Source organism: Aspergillus udagawae (assembly GCF_001078395.1).
Source record: "Aspergillus udagawae IFM 46973 DNA, scaffold_2, whole genome shotgun sequence".
NCBI lineage: Eukaryota > Fungi > Ascomycota > Eurotiomycetes > Eurotiales > Aspergillaceae > Aspergillus > Aspergillus udagawae.
The window spans coordinates 239,363-252,798 of record NW_025091265.1 but is presented as its reverse complement, the minus strand read 5'-3'; the positions used below and the strand labels follow the sequence as shown (position 1 = coordinate 252,798).

General features: G+C 46.7%; 4 protein-coding genes across 4 annotated transcripts; 3 read left to right on the top strand and 1 right to left on the bottom strand.

Annotated features, from left to right (window-relative positions):
* Positions 1 to 1,280: 1,280 nt before the first annotated feature.
* On the top strand, positions 1,281 to 3,327 carry Aud_002404 (lysophospholipase 1; the record flags this gene model as incomplete). Its single annotated transcript, XM_043287373.1, has 3 exons — positions 1,281 to 1,332; positions 1,400 to 2,042; positions 2,130 to 3,327. 3 exons carry the CDS (start codon positions 1,281 to 1,283, stop codon positions 3,325 to 3,327), a joined length of 1,893 nt encoding a protein of 630 aa, XP_043143308.1.
* A 384-nt stretch (positions 3,328 to 3,711) lies between these two features.
* On the bottom strand, positions 3,712 to 4,455 carry Aud_002403 (polysaccharide lyase family 7 protein; the record flags this gene model as incomplete). The annotated part of the gene is made up of 1 exon (XM_043287372.1): positions 3,712 to 4,455. The coding sequence occupies one exon, from the start codon at positions 4,453 to 4,455 to the stop codon at positions 3,712 to 3,714; it is 744 nt and encodes a 247-aa protein (XP_043143307.1).
* A 1,108-nt stretch (positions 4,456 to 5,563) lies between these two features.
* Aud_002402 (alginate lyase family protein) lies at positions 5,564 to 6,811 on the top strand (the record flags this gene model as incomplete). The annotated part of the gene is made up of 1 exon (XM_043287371.1): positions 5,564 to 6,811. The coding sequence occupies one exon, from the start codon at positions 5,564 to 5,566 to the stop codon at positions 6,809 to 6,811; it is 1,248 nt and encodes a 415-aa protein (XP_043143306.1).
* Positions 6,812 to 7,307: 496 nt separating this feature from the next.
* Positions 7,308 to 8,178, top strand: Aud_002401 (EXPERA domain-containing protein; the record flags this gene model as incomplete). The annotated part of the gene is made up of 4 exons (XM_043287370.1): positions 7,308 to 7,527; positions 7,587 to 7,750; positions 7,803 to 8,037; positions 8,096 to 8,178. The coding sequence occupies 4 exons, from the start codon at positions 7,308 to 7,310 to the stop codon at positions 8,176 to 8,178; spliced, it is 702 nt and encodes a 233-aa protein (XP_043143305.1).
* Between the last annotated feature and the right edge of the window lie 5,258 nt (positions 8,179 to 13,436).

The window sequence follows — 13,436 nt, the reverse complement described above, 5'->3', positions numbered from 1 at the left end:
GTGATGATGATCCTCTTCAGCCGACATGTAAATATCAAAGCTATTATCATTGCCTGGCCATACTGTCCCGGCGTAGCGCAGTGGGTGGCTGCTGCATTGAAATATGCAAGGGCATATTCCAGTCACGGTAGGTGCTATCAGAGTGCCGGAATGATCAGTTAAGTGATTTATCCAAGCTTTCCTAAGTTACTAAGTCTTGAGAAAGAGAGCAACACGGCCAAACTTCTGGCTGACTTGCGCAGCCAAAATCAGCTCTTGCTCAAGGCGCTCGAGGGTAAACAGCAAGATGCTAGATTGTTGACTTATTCACTAGTCCTCTCTTTGATGTCACTTGGATCGTTCGCATCTCTCACTAAAAGGCGAAGAATTAGAGCATCTCTCTTCAGATGTCCACATCTCTGAACGTAATCCAGGCTCTGTTTGGCGAGTGTGCTAGGTGAATGTGCTGGGAGGTACATCTCAGTGTCACATAACATCGTTCAGAGGTAGGAAGAGGCAGTGACTACTCCTAGTTTACGCGCCCTAGATATACTTCGGCTCGAGCTCAGGCAATGCAATGTATTCCATCCAAATTATGCCTACAATTATTGCTGGCGTTGGACTAGGAGGCGACAGAGCTCCACAGCCGCTTTTTGCATCGTAAAACTGTGGCAACAAGCCATGGCCTAGCTGCAAACTCCCTGATTTCCTTAGCATTCCGATCTTGTCTGGCCATAAACAGTTGGGAAATGCACGTGCAATGTTTCAACGACATGAAGGGTTTGCAAGCCCTAAGTCCACTGTCCTCTTCCAGATGGTTATTCTGCTGCCTGCAGCCGTCCCTTTTCCTTTTCTCGCTATTCTATTGGCAGAATAGGTCCATGGATCCGTCATTTAAGCATATATATGCATTATTTCTAGACGGAGATGTCCGAAGCAGCTTCGATATCCTATTGAAGCTTCAATGGGTCGGCGTACGAATTGGGAGCAACTAAGATGCATAGGTCCTTCAAACATCTAGTCTACTCTAAGGCAATTATGGAAGTATACCAAACCGATTTCCTGACGCTTGAGCCACATATGCACTGCAGTAACATCGGAGCATGACTGCATTGGGATAGCACTATTCTGTTTAATCGGAAGCTGTATCGTTAAAAGTCAACGTGAGAAATGCTGCAGCCTACCGAGAGTACATGAACCTCTCGACATATAAAACTGAAAAGGCCCTCTTTCAAGGGGCGTGTCTTCTTGGTTACAGATAAAGCTGTGAAAGAGGACAAAAGCGAGCTCGTTCTTTCGAGATGAAGTGGTTTTTGTGGCTTGTCTCGCCAGCCGTTGCAGTTCATGCTTCATGTAAGCATATCAACCGGTCCTACTCTTGTGAAGACGTGATAGCTAACGATCTGCGGCTTGGTTATAGATGCAGGACAGCCTACTGAGCTCAATATTCGTGCACTACCTGATGCACCCCACGGATATGCCCCATCTGAAGTCGAATGTCCAACCCCCGTTCCCAGTGTACGCAGCGCCGCGAAGCTGTCGCCCAGCGAGCTAAACTGGCTCGGCCTCCGGCGACAGAAGACATTTAAGGCGATGAAAGACTTCTTCGGCCATATTCAAATCAAGGATTTCGACGCCGAGTCCTACCTTGATAAGATCTCCAGTAACGCCTCGCTCGTGCCTAGCATCGGCATCGCTATCTCCGGAGGAGGTTACCGTGCCCTGATGAATGGCGCTGGTGCCCTCAAGGCCTTTGACAGCCGGACCGAGAATGCGACTGCTAAGGGACAATTAGGCGGCTTATTGCAGTCAGCTACATACTTGGCCGGTCTCAGCGGTGGCGGGTGGCTGTTAGGTTCGGTTTACCTCAATAATTTCACTACCATTTCTTCGCTGCAGACAAATACTCTCGGAACCCCATGGCAGTTTGGTAACTCAATCATCAAGGGGCCCGATGATGGAGGGCCCCTTCTGACCTCTGCAGCCAGATACTATGAAGAGATTGTACACGCCGTGGCGGAGAAGAACGATGCTGGTTATCCAACCACCATCACTGACTTCTGGTAAGTGTCAGACCTCTTCAAGCCGGCACCATGTCAATCTTCATTCAACAAAGCTAATTGCTCTCTTTTGTCTTCTTTCTTCCGTAGGGGCCGGGCCTTGTCATACCAGCTCATCAACGCACCGGAAGGAGGCATCAACTACACTTGGAGCTCGATCGCAAAAACCGACAAGTTCCGACAGGCCGAGATGCCTCTTCCAGTTCTCGTGGCTGATGGGCGCAATCCCGGTGAGCACCTTGTGGGTGGCAATGCAACGGTCTACGAGTTCAATCCATGGGAATTCGGGACCTTCGATCCCACCATATTCGGCTTTGTCCCATTGGAGTATCTAGGAACTCGATTCGAGGATGGCATCCTGCCCCGTGGGGGAAAATGCTTCCGGGGATTCGACAATGCTGGCTATATCATGGGAACATCCTCGAGTCTCTTCAACCAGTTCTTGCTGAACATCAACTCGACGGACCTGGCGGATCCCATCAAGAAAGTCCTTTCTAATATCCTTAGCGAGGTCGATCAAGAGGCGAAAGACATTTCTAATTACACAAACCCCTTCTACCTCTACTCAAAGTCATCGTCCCCCTACGCCCAATCCCGATATCTTGCTGTCGTTGATGGAGGCGAGGACTTGCAAAATCTCCCCCTTCATCCGCTCATCCAACCCGAGCGCCACGTAGATGTCATCTTCGCCGTGGACTCATCCGCCGACACGAATAACTGGCCGGACGGAACGGCAATGGTGGCAACTTATGAGCGCAGCCTTAACGCCGAGATCAATAATGGCACAAGGTTTCCGTCTGTTCCCGACAGAAACACGTTTCTGAACCTGGGGCTCAACAATCGGCCGACCTTCTTTGGCTGCAATTCTTCCAACATCACTGGGACGCAGTCCGCTGCCCCACTGATTGTATACATCCCCAACTCTCCCTATATTGTGCATTCCAACGTCTCCACATTTGATATGAGCTACAATAATACCGTGAGAGACGCAATCATTCTGAACGGCTACAACGTCGCTACCATGGGTAACTCCACGCGCGATCCAGATTGGTCGGCCTGTGTTGGCTGCGCCGTGCTGAGCCGCTCGATGGAGCGCACACATACTACGGTGCCCACAGCCTGCAACCAGTGCTTCCAACGGTACTGTTGGAATGGAACGACGGACAGTCACACACCGGCTCCATATGAACCAGAGCTCTCGCTTGCAGAAGTGAGCCTGAGAAATGCCGGGGGTGTCCTGCGAGCGTCCCGTGGATTGTTCTTGCTGACTTTGCTGGCCTTGTTTTGACCCGGCTCGTTTCGCTGTGAGACTATCTGTGTATCATCTTCTTGATGCGAGCTGGTAACGTCCTCATATGTATACTTAATCCGCCTCCTGCTTCACCAAGCTCTCTTTGCAGAGTGTCAGTCTCTACAGTACGTTCCGTCATTCGCAATCGCGTTCAATTGCAGTTTAGAGGAGCGCCGATAATACAAAACTCTTAGATAGAAACGCAAAACCTTGCTAACCAGCTATTTGACATGATAGCAATCTTGACGTGCTTTCCAGTAACCCGAATCCGTTCCAGGCAATGACACGAAGGGCCGTCTTCGTCTGTTGGCGGCAAAGTAAGTATCTCGGGCTATCCGGTTGTCGCAGTTGAGAAGCCCAACTATTGCCGACATCGACGCTCTAGTGAGTAACGCGGATTGCAAAGAAGTGAACCTCCGTGGGACCATTGCCCTGGTTATAGTTGCCGGCCTTGAAGTAACTATCCGGGTTATCCAGGTCAAACGTGTCGAGTTTCTGGAAAGCCTGGCCATTGAGACTAACGGATAGAATACCGCTCTCGTACCGGATTTCGTAGGTGAATCTCTGGCCTACAGGAACGTGGCCGACAGTGAATGTTTTCTGGCTGCAAGTGCGGCATCGATTGACACCCATCGTCAGATCACCCTTGGAACTATAGTAAAGCTCGCACACGGGCTTCGTGGAGATGGAGCCATCAATGTGGATCTGGCCGACCACAACTCGGTCGTCCTGGATTTGTTTCACGATCAAGTCGCCAAACAGCCGGTTCTTCGAAGCAGAAGGACTCCACTTAGACGGGCTATTCTCACGAAGTTCTGTGCGGCAGTGTTGGCTGTTTGCGGTCGTGACACAGTTGGAGGTTGATGGAGAGCCTGGGACCTTCATTACAATGGAGCCATCATCAGGGCTGGTAAAGAAGTATTCGGACTTGTAACCATTGCAGCCCTTGAGCTCAGAAGCAGAGATCTCGTCTGGCGACCCAGGCTTGCCAATTGGAAGCTGTAGTTTCCACTTGGATAGATCAAAAGTACCGCCAGGAGCACAAGCTGAGCCTTGTGCCATGGCCATGGGTGAAAAGTGGACAAGGGCCAAGAGAGCGATTGGGATGAGGTTCTTAATCGCCATGATTTTAATTTTGAATTGCTGAAAGAAGACAAGCAGCGGGGATTGATCTCAGAGAATTATTAAACGAAGACGACTGGGGACTGTGGTGCTGGATGGGTTCCTCTGGGAGCCGGGTTATAGCGGCTTTAAATATTAATGCATAGGCTAAGGTATCTCTGTCCTCGAGACTCGCCCCAGCAGTTTCAGGGTCCTAATGTCGACAACTCCACATCATATGACACTACCTTAATTAAAGGAAGCTTTCCTGGCGTAGCACCATTCTGGAAGGGATCATCGTTCCTCAGCAACTCTGAAACCCGACAGGGGAGACATTTGACAGGTGGGACAACACCTCGCAGGCGGATTATCTCATTTACGTCAATTAAAGGTACGGATCTAATCACTTTATGATACCATTCGTAACCCAAATGATCTGCAATGTCCTCGCTCGCAAGATATATTTTCCACCAACTGAGACGATCTAAATCAACGAAGCTTCTGCCAGCTGCGCATAAGAATAATGTTGGCTCGAGGGTGCAGAGGTTCTTTGGACTAGCGGCAATTGAATCACTTAGCTAAGCCTAACGTTACATCTGGGTCGATTGGTCGTATCAGTAGGTATCATAGCTCCTGCGCCATGTCTGACCCGTGCTATGGCTCCCTGTCCACCAAGTGTTTTGCAGAGGACTTACCCTTTCGGGTCGGCACTTCTCCCCCGCTTCCCCGGTTTCTCCGAATATGCCGGCAGCTACAGTAGCCTCTAATAATAGCTCTAAGCAACGATGCAGATCTGACACCTCAATTGCCATTTCCCTGTCCTCCTCTTCCTTGACCGAGGATGAGCGCAACAGCCTTCGAGTCGTCTACCCCACGCTTATGTCTAGTTGTAGGTTCTTTGCCGTAATTCAAGTAGTGGGAAAATGTATCGTTTCCATCGTCAGTCAGTCTATCCTCTTCCACCAACCATATGCATCTACACTACGAGCTGGAAGATATGTTGAGCTATATCTGTAGAGCTCTAGACGCAAGATTGGCTGGAGCTTCACCAGAAAGACCCAGGGAATGAAGCTCGACCCCTCCGTCCTTCAGATTCACCTATCGACTCGTCTACTCCTTGCCATCCTTTAAGATGAAGCTATTTCAGATCTCCTGTCTCAGCTTCTTCATATCACTCTCTAGCTCCCTCAGTCTTCCCAATGGCTACGGCCGTCATGACATCATCCCAAAGACCGTTGTGATTGACGGCGCCCGCCTTGTTGAGAATAAGCTGCGCCTCCGAGCTGGCGACTCGTCGCTCACAGCCGCTCTTGGCCATCTCACTGCTGAAGCTGATAGCTGGCTAAGCCAAGGCCCGTGGACCGTGGCCTCCAAGACGCAGCCACCACCAAACGGCACAATCCACGACTACGCATCCCAAGCACCGTACTGGTGGCCCAGCAATACCACTGATGGCTGTCCCTATGTAAACCTGGATGGCGAGCGCAACCCCGAAGTCGACAAATACACCGACCACAGTGGACGTGATTCGATGTTTAGATCCAGCTACATACTATCCCTCGCGTGGTACTACACCGGCCAGGCCAAATACGCTAAGCATGCCTCGCTTATCTTGCAGACCTGGTTCATCGACCGCGCTACGGCCATGACGCCTAATCTGCGCCACGCGCAGATCATCCCTTGCCGCGATGATGGCCGCTCGATCGGCATTATCGACTTCAGCATGGAATACACCAACGTTGTGGATGCCGCTGCCATCCTTGCCTCGACCCATGCCCCAGGCTGGACAATAGCAAATCAACGAGCGTTCATGAACTGGAACTGTCAGTTTCTAGACTGGCTAGTCAACTCGCCCTTCGGCAAGGAAGAGGCAAGCCAAGAGAATAACCACGGCACTTTCGCTAACATGCAGATTGCGGCTCTCGCTCTCTTCACCGGGAACACGTCGCTCTCGGAAAAGACCTCCCAGGGGGCAAAGTCTCTCATCAATGTCCAGATCCGGCCTAATGGCTCCCAACCGATGGAACTCGCGAGGACGCGCAGCTGGCACTACTCCAATTTCAACCTTGGAGCGCACCTGCGCTTTGCGCTTGTCGCCAAGAAAGTTGGCGTAGACCTGTTCGGTTATAAGGGGCCGGATGGACAGAGTCTTTTTGGAGCGACGAATTCCCTGTTTAAGGCAGCTGTGGAAGGGAAGAGCGCATGGGAATTCGAGGAGCTGGAGTTTAAGCCGTACGCGGCAACCGATAATGTACACGCAGCAGCTGATGCAGGAGACAGTAAAGCCAAGGCGGTTGTGCCTCAGCTTCCGCCGCCGCCGACTGGGGATATTTACGTGCTCAGACCGGCTGCCGAGCAGTTGGATAATATTGCTGACTAGAGCACCATGAGAATTGGAACAGGCATCTAGTGATTTTGGTTGGATTCGAGAAGCACCTTGGAAAAACGAATTTGTGGGACCTTCATGTTACTTGAGAGATATTAGCTAGCGAGTTCATGGCTGTCAGGGCTGTAATACAGCCGCGTTAGTAAATTGAACTGGTCCAAAGGCATTCCCCTCAAGATCCGTCATTTTAAGCATTGGGTGGTGGAAAGGGGCACACTATACTAACCAGATACAATATGTCCCCTTGCAGCCCCTGCGGGCCAAGCCTCTTCTAGCTCCCGCTTGGGTGGTCTGATCAGGCAGTGTTGGACATCCGAGCCGAAGACTCGGGCTCCGCGGACTGCGGTTGAGATGGAGGTCCAAGTTTATCAAACCAGTTCTGTTATTTAAAGGATCCGCCAATGTTGGCTTGATGATAGTTGCAGAGACGATTGGAGTACGTGCAGTTTACCCCAGTCATTTTACAACACTGCTGAACTTGCTTGAGACAATGTACGACTCGAATACGACAAAAATGATACCCCATAATTATTACCCACCTACTCTTCATCTGCCGCATTATGCAGCCAACGAAACTTCAGTCCTGTCATTGATTGCTCAATTTGGCGTCCTCTGGGCCGCTGTACTTGGGATAGCCTTTATTGTAATTCAGCGAGTGCGACCTACCGCCAGTCGGTCGGACCAACTGTCTTTTATATGGATGTGCTTAAGTAAGTTATCCTAATCGAATAGATATTGACTCGGCACTGACGAACATGGAAATAAACAGCGGGATTCATTCATCTGTTCTTTGAAGCATACTTTGTGGTTCACCATGAATCCCTCGCCGGCTCCCAGGAGTTATTCGGCCAGCTATGGAAGGAATATTCCCTCTCTGACTCGCGTTACTTGACCTCAGACGCCTTCCTTGTCCCGATGGAGGCAGTCACGGCGGTATGTTCTGAGATTACCGAAGTCAACCAGCTCATGACTAATTTGCCCATAGTTCTGCTGGGGACCGCTGGCGTTCTTCATCGCATACTGCATCGCGGTCAATCACCCCGTCCGTCATGCCCTCCAGCTCCTTATATCAGTGGGGCAGGTCTACGGAGATGTCCTTTACTACACCACGAGCTTGTTCGACCTCTATTTCCATGGAGGGTCGTTCTGTCGGCCGGAGGGCTATTACTTCTGGTTCTACTACTTTTTCATGAACTTTATTTGGCTTGCGATTGGCTCCTGTTCGTCAACCCTGGACTTTATCCCTGTAGTATCTTGTCGGTTACTGATGTTTCACAGATCATGTGTACCAAAGTGTCGTGGAGATCACTCATGCTTTTCGAAGACTTGGAGAGCTTGATCAGAGACGAAAGGGGAAATGAATGCATCTAAATGAGCATTGGGCTTGTAAAGCAAGCATCCTGATTGAGCATAAACCTTAAACTGTTAGTCAGTGGTGAGTATCAGTTATTGAATAGCTATTCGCAGAAACGCAAAGTTGCAGAATATTTCCCAGGCCAGATATAAGGTTGTCGCTTTCGGGAGCTCTGGATTCGCATTAGGCGAAGGTAGCCATGGATCGGTATGAAATGGCAGCATAATCCGCACGGAGTATACACACGTATACACATATACACTCAACATTTTGAGTCTAAGGGCTAAGAGCTACCTATAAGGGCTAAGCTCTCCGGTTCATTCTGACTATAGGTGTGGGTATAAGCCTATGCCATGACCAACAATCCTGTTCTTTATCAGGCCTTTAAATCAAGTACTTGAATTGACGTCAGCACTAGCTACCTTCTGCTAATGTAGGAAAGCCTCCAGTTATCTTCGAGAGGTTAATGCTTCGTCAGCTCCGCAGATTTTGAAATAAACCATTTTGTTTAACTTCTGGATAAGTGAAAACAAAAAAATAGAGGCATTATCTGAAATAGGATAGATCCCTCTCCCGGGCACTAAGAAGTAATTATTCAATCATGTTTCCATAACTAACAATGATACATAATTCTGGATACTCAACTAGACAGTAACATTGAAAGGAATTCCTTTTCCACAAAGTGAAACATTATGAAGCCAAACTTCCAAGTTGTTTTGCTTCTCTTTTGGCAAGTGCTACTTCCCTAACCTTTATAACAAAGCAACCAGGAGTCTTTTGCACTGTAGCTAGGTGTTTATCTAGTGCAGACAAGGTCTCCGTTGGACTTTTAACATAGTTAGCATCGTCAATGCAAAACCACACATACAAGGGAATTGTCTTACCTGGAGAGGAAGATTATTGGCGCAGCAGACCTGGCTTTTCTGGGGTGGACAGCCATTTGAAGTAGTAGGGGTGGCTGAATGGGTCAGTAATGTTTCATTTGAAGGTTATGTAGTTCAACATACCCTCGCAGCCATTTCCGGCTCCTGTAACAAATAAGAAATTGAATGGGACAAAACTAGTACAGCAGAATCTGTGCTGGCCTGAAGGACAGGCCCTTTTTTCTAAGGCTTCGGGTTCTGGAGCTGCAGTGGCCAAGCTGGCCATGGCAAAGACTGCAAGGATAGATTTGATTTGCATTTTCGTCTTCTCAGTGCGATCAATACGACAATTGAACCTTCGATGAAAATTCTTCAAAGTCTTACCTCCGCGCAATTCGAATGTCCTATTGCCTGCTTAAGTAGACTTCAGGTCTCAAGGATGTCACGTTGCCATGCCTCATATTGACGTAGTGGCATAGCATGAATACTCCTCCCCCGAGAGTCTAGACAAGACGGACAATTAATCTTGGATTTGAGTGGCATGACAGGTGGGGCTACAATGGTCTAGAATAAATAGACAAGTTGGTCTTAGACGTCAAGAGCATGGCAAATGGGATTGTGTTCGATTCCGGGGAGGAAGCCTGGCTACCTGAGGAATGGCTACCACGTCCAATGGCAGGCGCACAACTTACCCAATCCTGGCACAGGTAGGTAGTGGCAATAGATACTGACGAGGGGCTCTTTTGGGTCTCACGATTGGAACGAATACAATATAAATCCCTTAGGAAGAATATCATTAGAGGCTAAGGGTGATGCCAGCAGCTATGGCAATTCGAGCTCCAATAGCATTTACTAAAATTGTTATACTTAAAAAGTCAATGGTTGAACCTTGGGTCTAGCTGGACCTTTCCGTCTGCGGAAGGAGCGTCATGGCCTCCACGAACTGTGGGGAAACTAGGACTTTTGCCACAAAAAAGCTAGTGAGTTTTAATCAGGCCTTTGACTGAACATTACCATGGATAATAGACCAGGATCTGCGATTCCATTTTGTTGGTTTCTAGGGCCGCCATAATGATTAATAGGGATAGTGGGGGCGTCAGTATCCAACTCTCGGAGGCGGAATTCTTAGATTTGCTCAAGTCTCACTGCCACGAAAGCATTTACCAAAGATGTTTTCATTGCTCAATTATTAACAAAAATAGGTAATTGGAGATGATCAGATACGATCAAAGTCCTAATCAAATTTTCATAAACGACGCCGACCATGGATCTGGGGATCAGGTAGGTTGTCCATACGATCCTCTTGGCATCTCACGATCAGAAGGTTAAGTAGACTGGGCTAGATCTAGGGTTGCCGTCAGATCATCGGTTACCACGGTTCATTAGATGCAATGACCTCAGCCCTAACAAAGAGTGCCATCTCTTATAGTCATTACTATTACGCACCTTTTACACTCACTTTCAAAGGAAAAAGATGGTTACCAAAGGCTATTAATGGGTGCAAAATGCAGCCAAGACCTTTAAGTTAGTCAGACTTCAGCAACAACCACATCTAAAACCTTAACTACACTTTCCCTATTTGCAATTTATAATGTTGTTGTGTTGCACTGATGTATATAATAAGGGTTGGAGTAGAGTACAGTAAGAGCGCATTCTGGGATGATTTTTAGACCAATAAATGACTTCTTCTGTAACGACCCAGCATGATCTGCATGTAAAATATTCATTTTGAAATTCAGTTTTAATATATCTTAGAAAAAGGTCATTTAGTATGTCCACGCCTAAAAAGAAGAAGTGGAAAGGCTATAAATTACTTTACCCTTCCTCCTCTGGGGATTGCAGTATCCTAATAGTGCTAACTTCTTCCTCTAGACTGGTTATTGGTGCAAGGGGCTGTGATTTACATTACCAGGACAAAACTCTAGTTTGTGTGACAACCCGTCACCATATTCCCTGCTGACCTCTTTACGTGGAGCTTTCTGCCTATATTGACCGCTTACCTCCTCAGGGCTGTTTGGATTGTTTGCACTATTCCACCCTCTGTTTATATATCTCCCCACTATGTACATACTTCTTCCCTCTCTTCTCTACGCTTAGTTTTCTATTGAATTACTACTGTACCATTAGAATATAAGCAGTGCCATTATATAAAACTAAGTATCACTCCCTTCATCATCTCTTTCATTAGAAGGTCCAAGATCCAGCAAGAAACACATTCTTTTTTATATTGAGCACTAATCTTACCTCCTCTTGCAAAGAACCCCTCGCGTGCCAACGACGCCAATAGTTGGAGATAACAATATAACCTATTAACAGAATAAGGATGGCCAGACCCATGGCTTCCATTAAGGAGCCTAACAACCAGCAGGGAGCTAGAAATGGATCCTATAACCTCTCCACTCAGCATACTGGACCAGACCCAGGTTTTACTAGAAGACTAACTGCCCTACTCAACCAGACAGAGAATGGCGGCCTTAATGAAGATACCTATAAGCCAGCCAACGGCATCTCCTACAAAGAATTCACTGCTTATTAGGGAATGGACCCTGAGTATTACTGGGAAGCCATCTCTCAGATCTACATTACTTTAGATACTAAGGCAAATTAGAGTAGCGTGGAGGCAGCTCTCCTGAATAAGCAACTTATTAAGAGTTAGAGTGAGAATGATAACCTTAAGCACCAGAATGAATGGATCCATCAGGAACATGAACAGATCCAGACCCAGCTTATTACTGCTAACCTTAAACATGATGAGACCCAAGAGAAGCTCAAAGAGGTAATCTAGGAATGGAATGACTTTGCTCTATAGGTAGCCTGTAAATCTAGTATTAGAAATGCTGGTTCCCAGGCTCTAGCCACTAGTAATAAGTTAGTAAAGATCCCAGACCCTCCTCTCCTTAGCAATGGAAAGGATCCCTATTTTAAAGACTAGTTACTGGCTATTAAGCAGAAGCTTATTACTAATGCTAACCACTTCCCTAACCCCATGATAAGAATTACCTATATGACTAGTTGCACTGAGGGCAACGCCCAGAAGCACATTACCCCTCATCTGTAAGAAGATACTATTAACCTATACTAGGATTCCACTAACCTCCTTAAGCACCTGGAGAATGTATTCGCGGACCCTAATTATAAGTAAGTTACTAAGCAGAAATATAACACCCTCTATATAAAGTTATTAGTTAAATAGAATGACTTTATTTCTAAGTTCCTATACCTTACAGCAGAAGTAAGCATCCCTAAGAAGACCTAGAAAGATAACCTATATAATAAACTATCTCTCCGCATGCAAGAGCTTACTATGCCTATATATAATGATAATGATAAGACCTTCTGGGAGTTCATAGACTACTATAGCTATATAGTAATAAACATTAAGAACATAGAGAGAATTAAGGCTTGTTTAAACAGCGGTGTTAATACTCAAACCAGAGGGATTAGAGTAACATCTTATACTACTACCCTAGCTACAGCTACTCCCTCTATAGATAATACTACTACTTAGGGCTGTACTACTATAGCTTCCCCAGCTCCTAGTAACCTTGATGATGAGACCAGGAAGCATCTTATAAGTAAGGGTAAATGCTTTACATGCTTCTAGGTTAGATATACTAGCTATAGCTGCCCTATAAAGCAGGCTGCACAGCTTAAGGTGTTGGAACAGCCTATTAAGCCCACTCCTGGATCAGAAAATAAGGATGCTTAGGAGAAGTCTCCTTCTTAGGCATAAAATTAGTTAACTAGCATAACTTAGACTTACAGAATCTATTAGGTAATGAAGAAGATAGTTTTAAAATAAAGTCTTATATCCTTATTAATAGATTCTTAGTATCTATAAGCTCCCTAGTTAACACTAGAGCAAATGCATATGCATATATAACCACTTCCTTAGTAATCTAGATATCTAAATATTTCAGAATACCTACCATGCCTCTAGAAAGGGAGTATGCAGTTATAGGGTTTAATAGAAAGCAGTCCATTCCCCTTACCCACATTATTATATTAACTATGGCCATGGACAATCGCATCATAAGATGGATGCTGTTTCTTATACTAGACCTAGGACACCATAATATTATAATAGGAAGGATGTGGCTCATGGAACACTATATACTAGTGGATTATACAGAGAAATAATTAATCTAGCCTACACCACCCACCTACTAAGATGAGATAGCCTTATAAATGAACCAGGAGATCCCTCACAACTTCCTAATTAAGTAACCCATTAACTGAGATCACTAATGTGATGTAGGGCGCCGCGCTAGGCAATAGACAGAAAATAAAAGGGATGTCTTCCCTCCCTTAGCTCCATCTTCTCTTCTCTCCCTAACTACCCCTAGCCTTATGGTTCTTCCTGGGGCAGCAACCAAGCCTTTAAATATATATAGCTTAATGG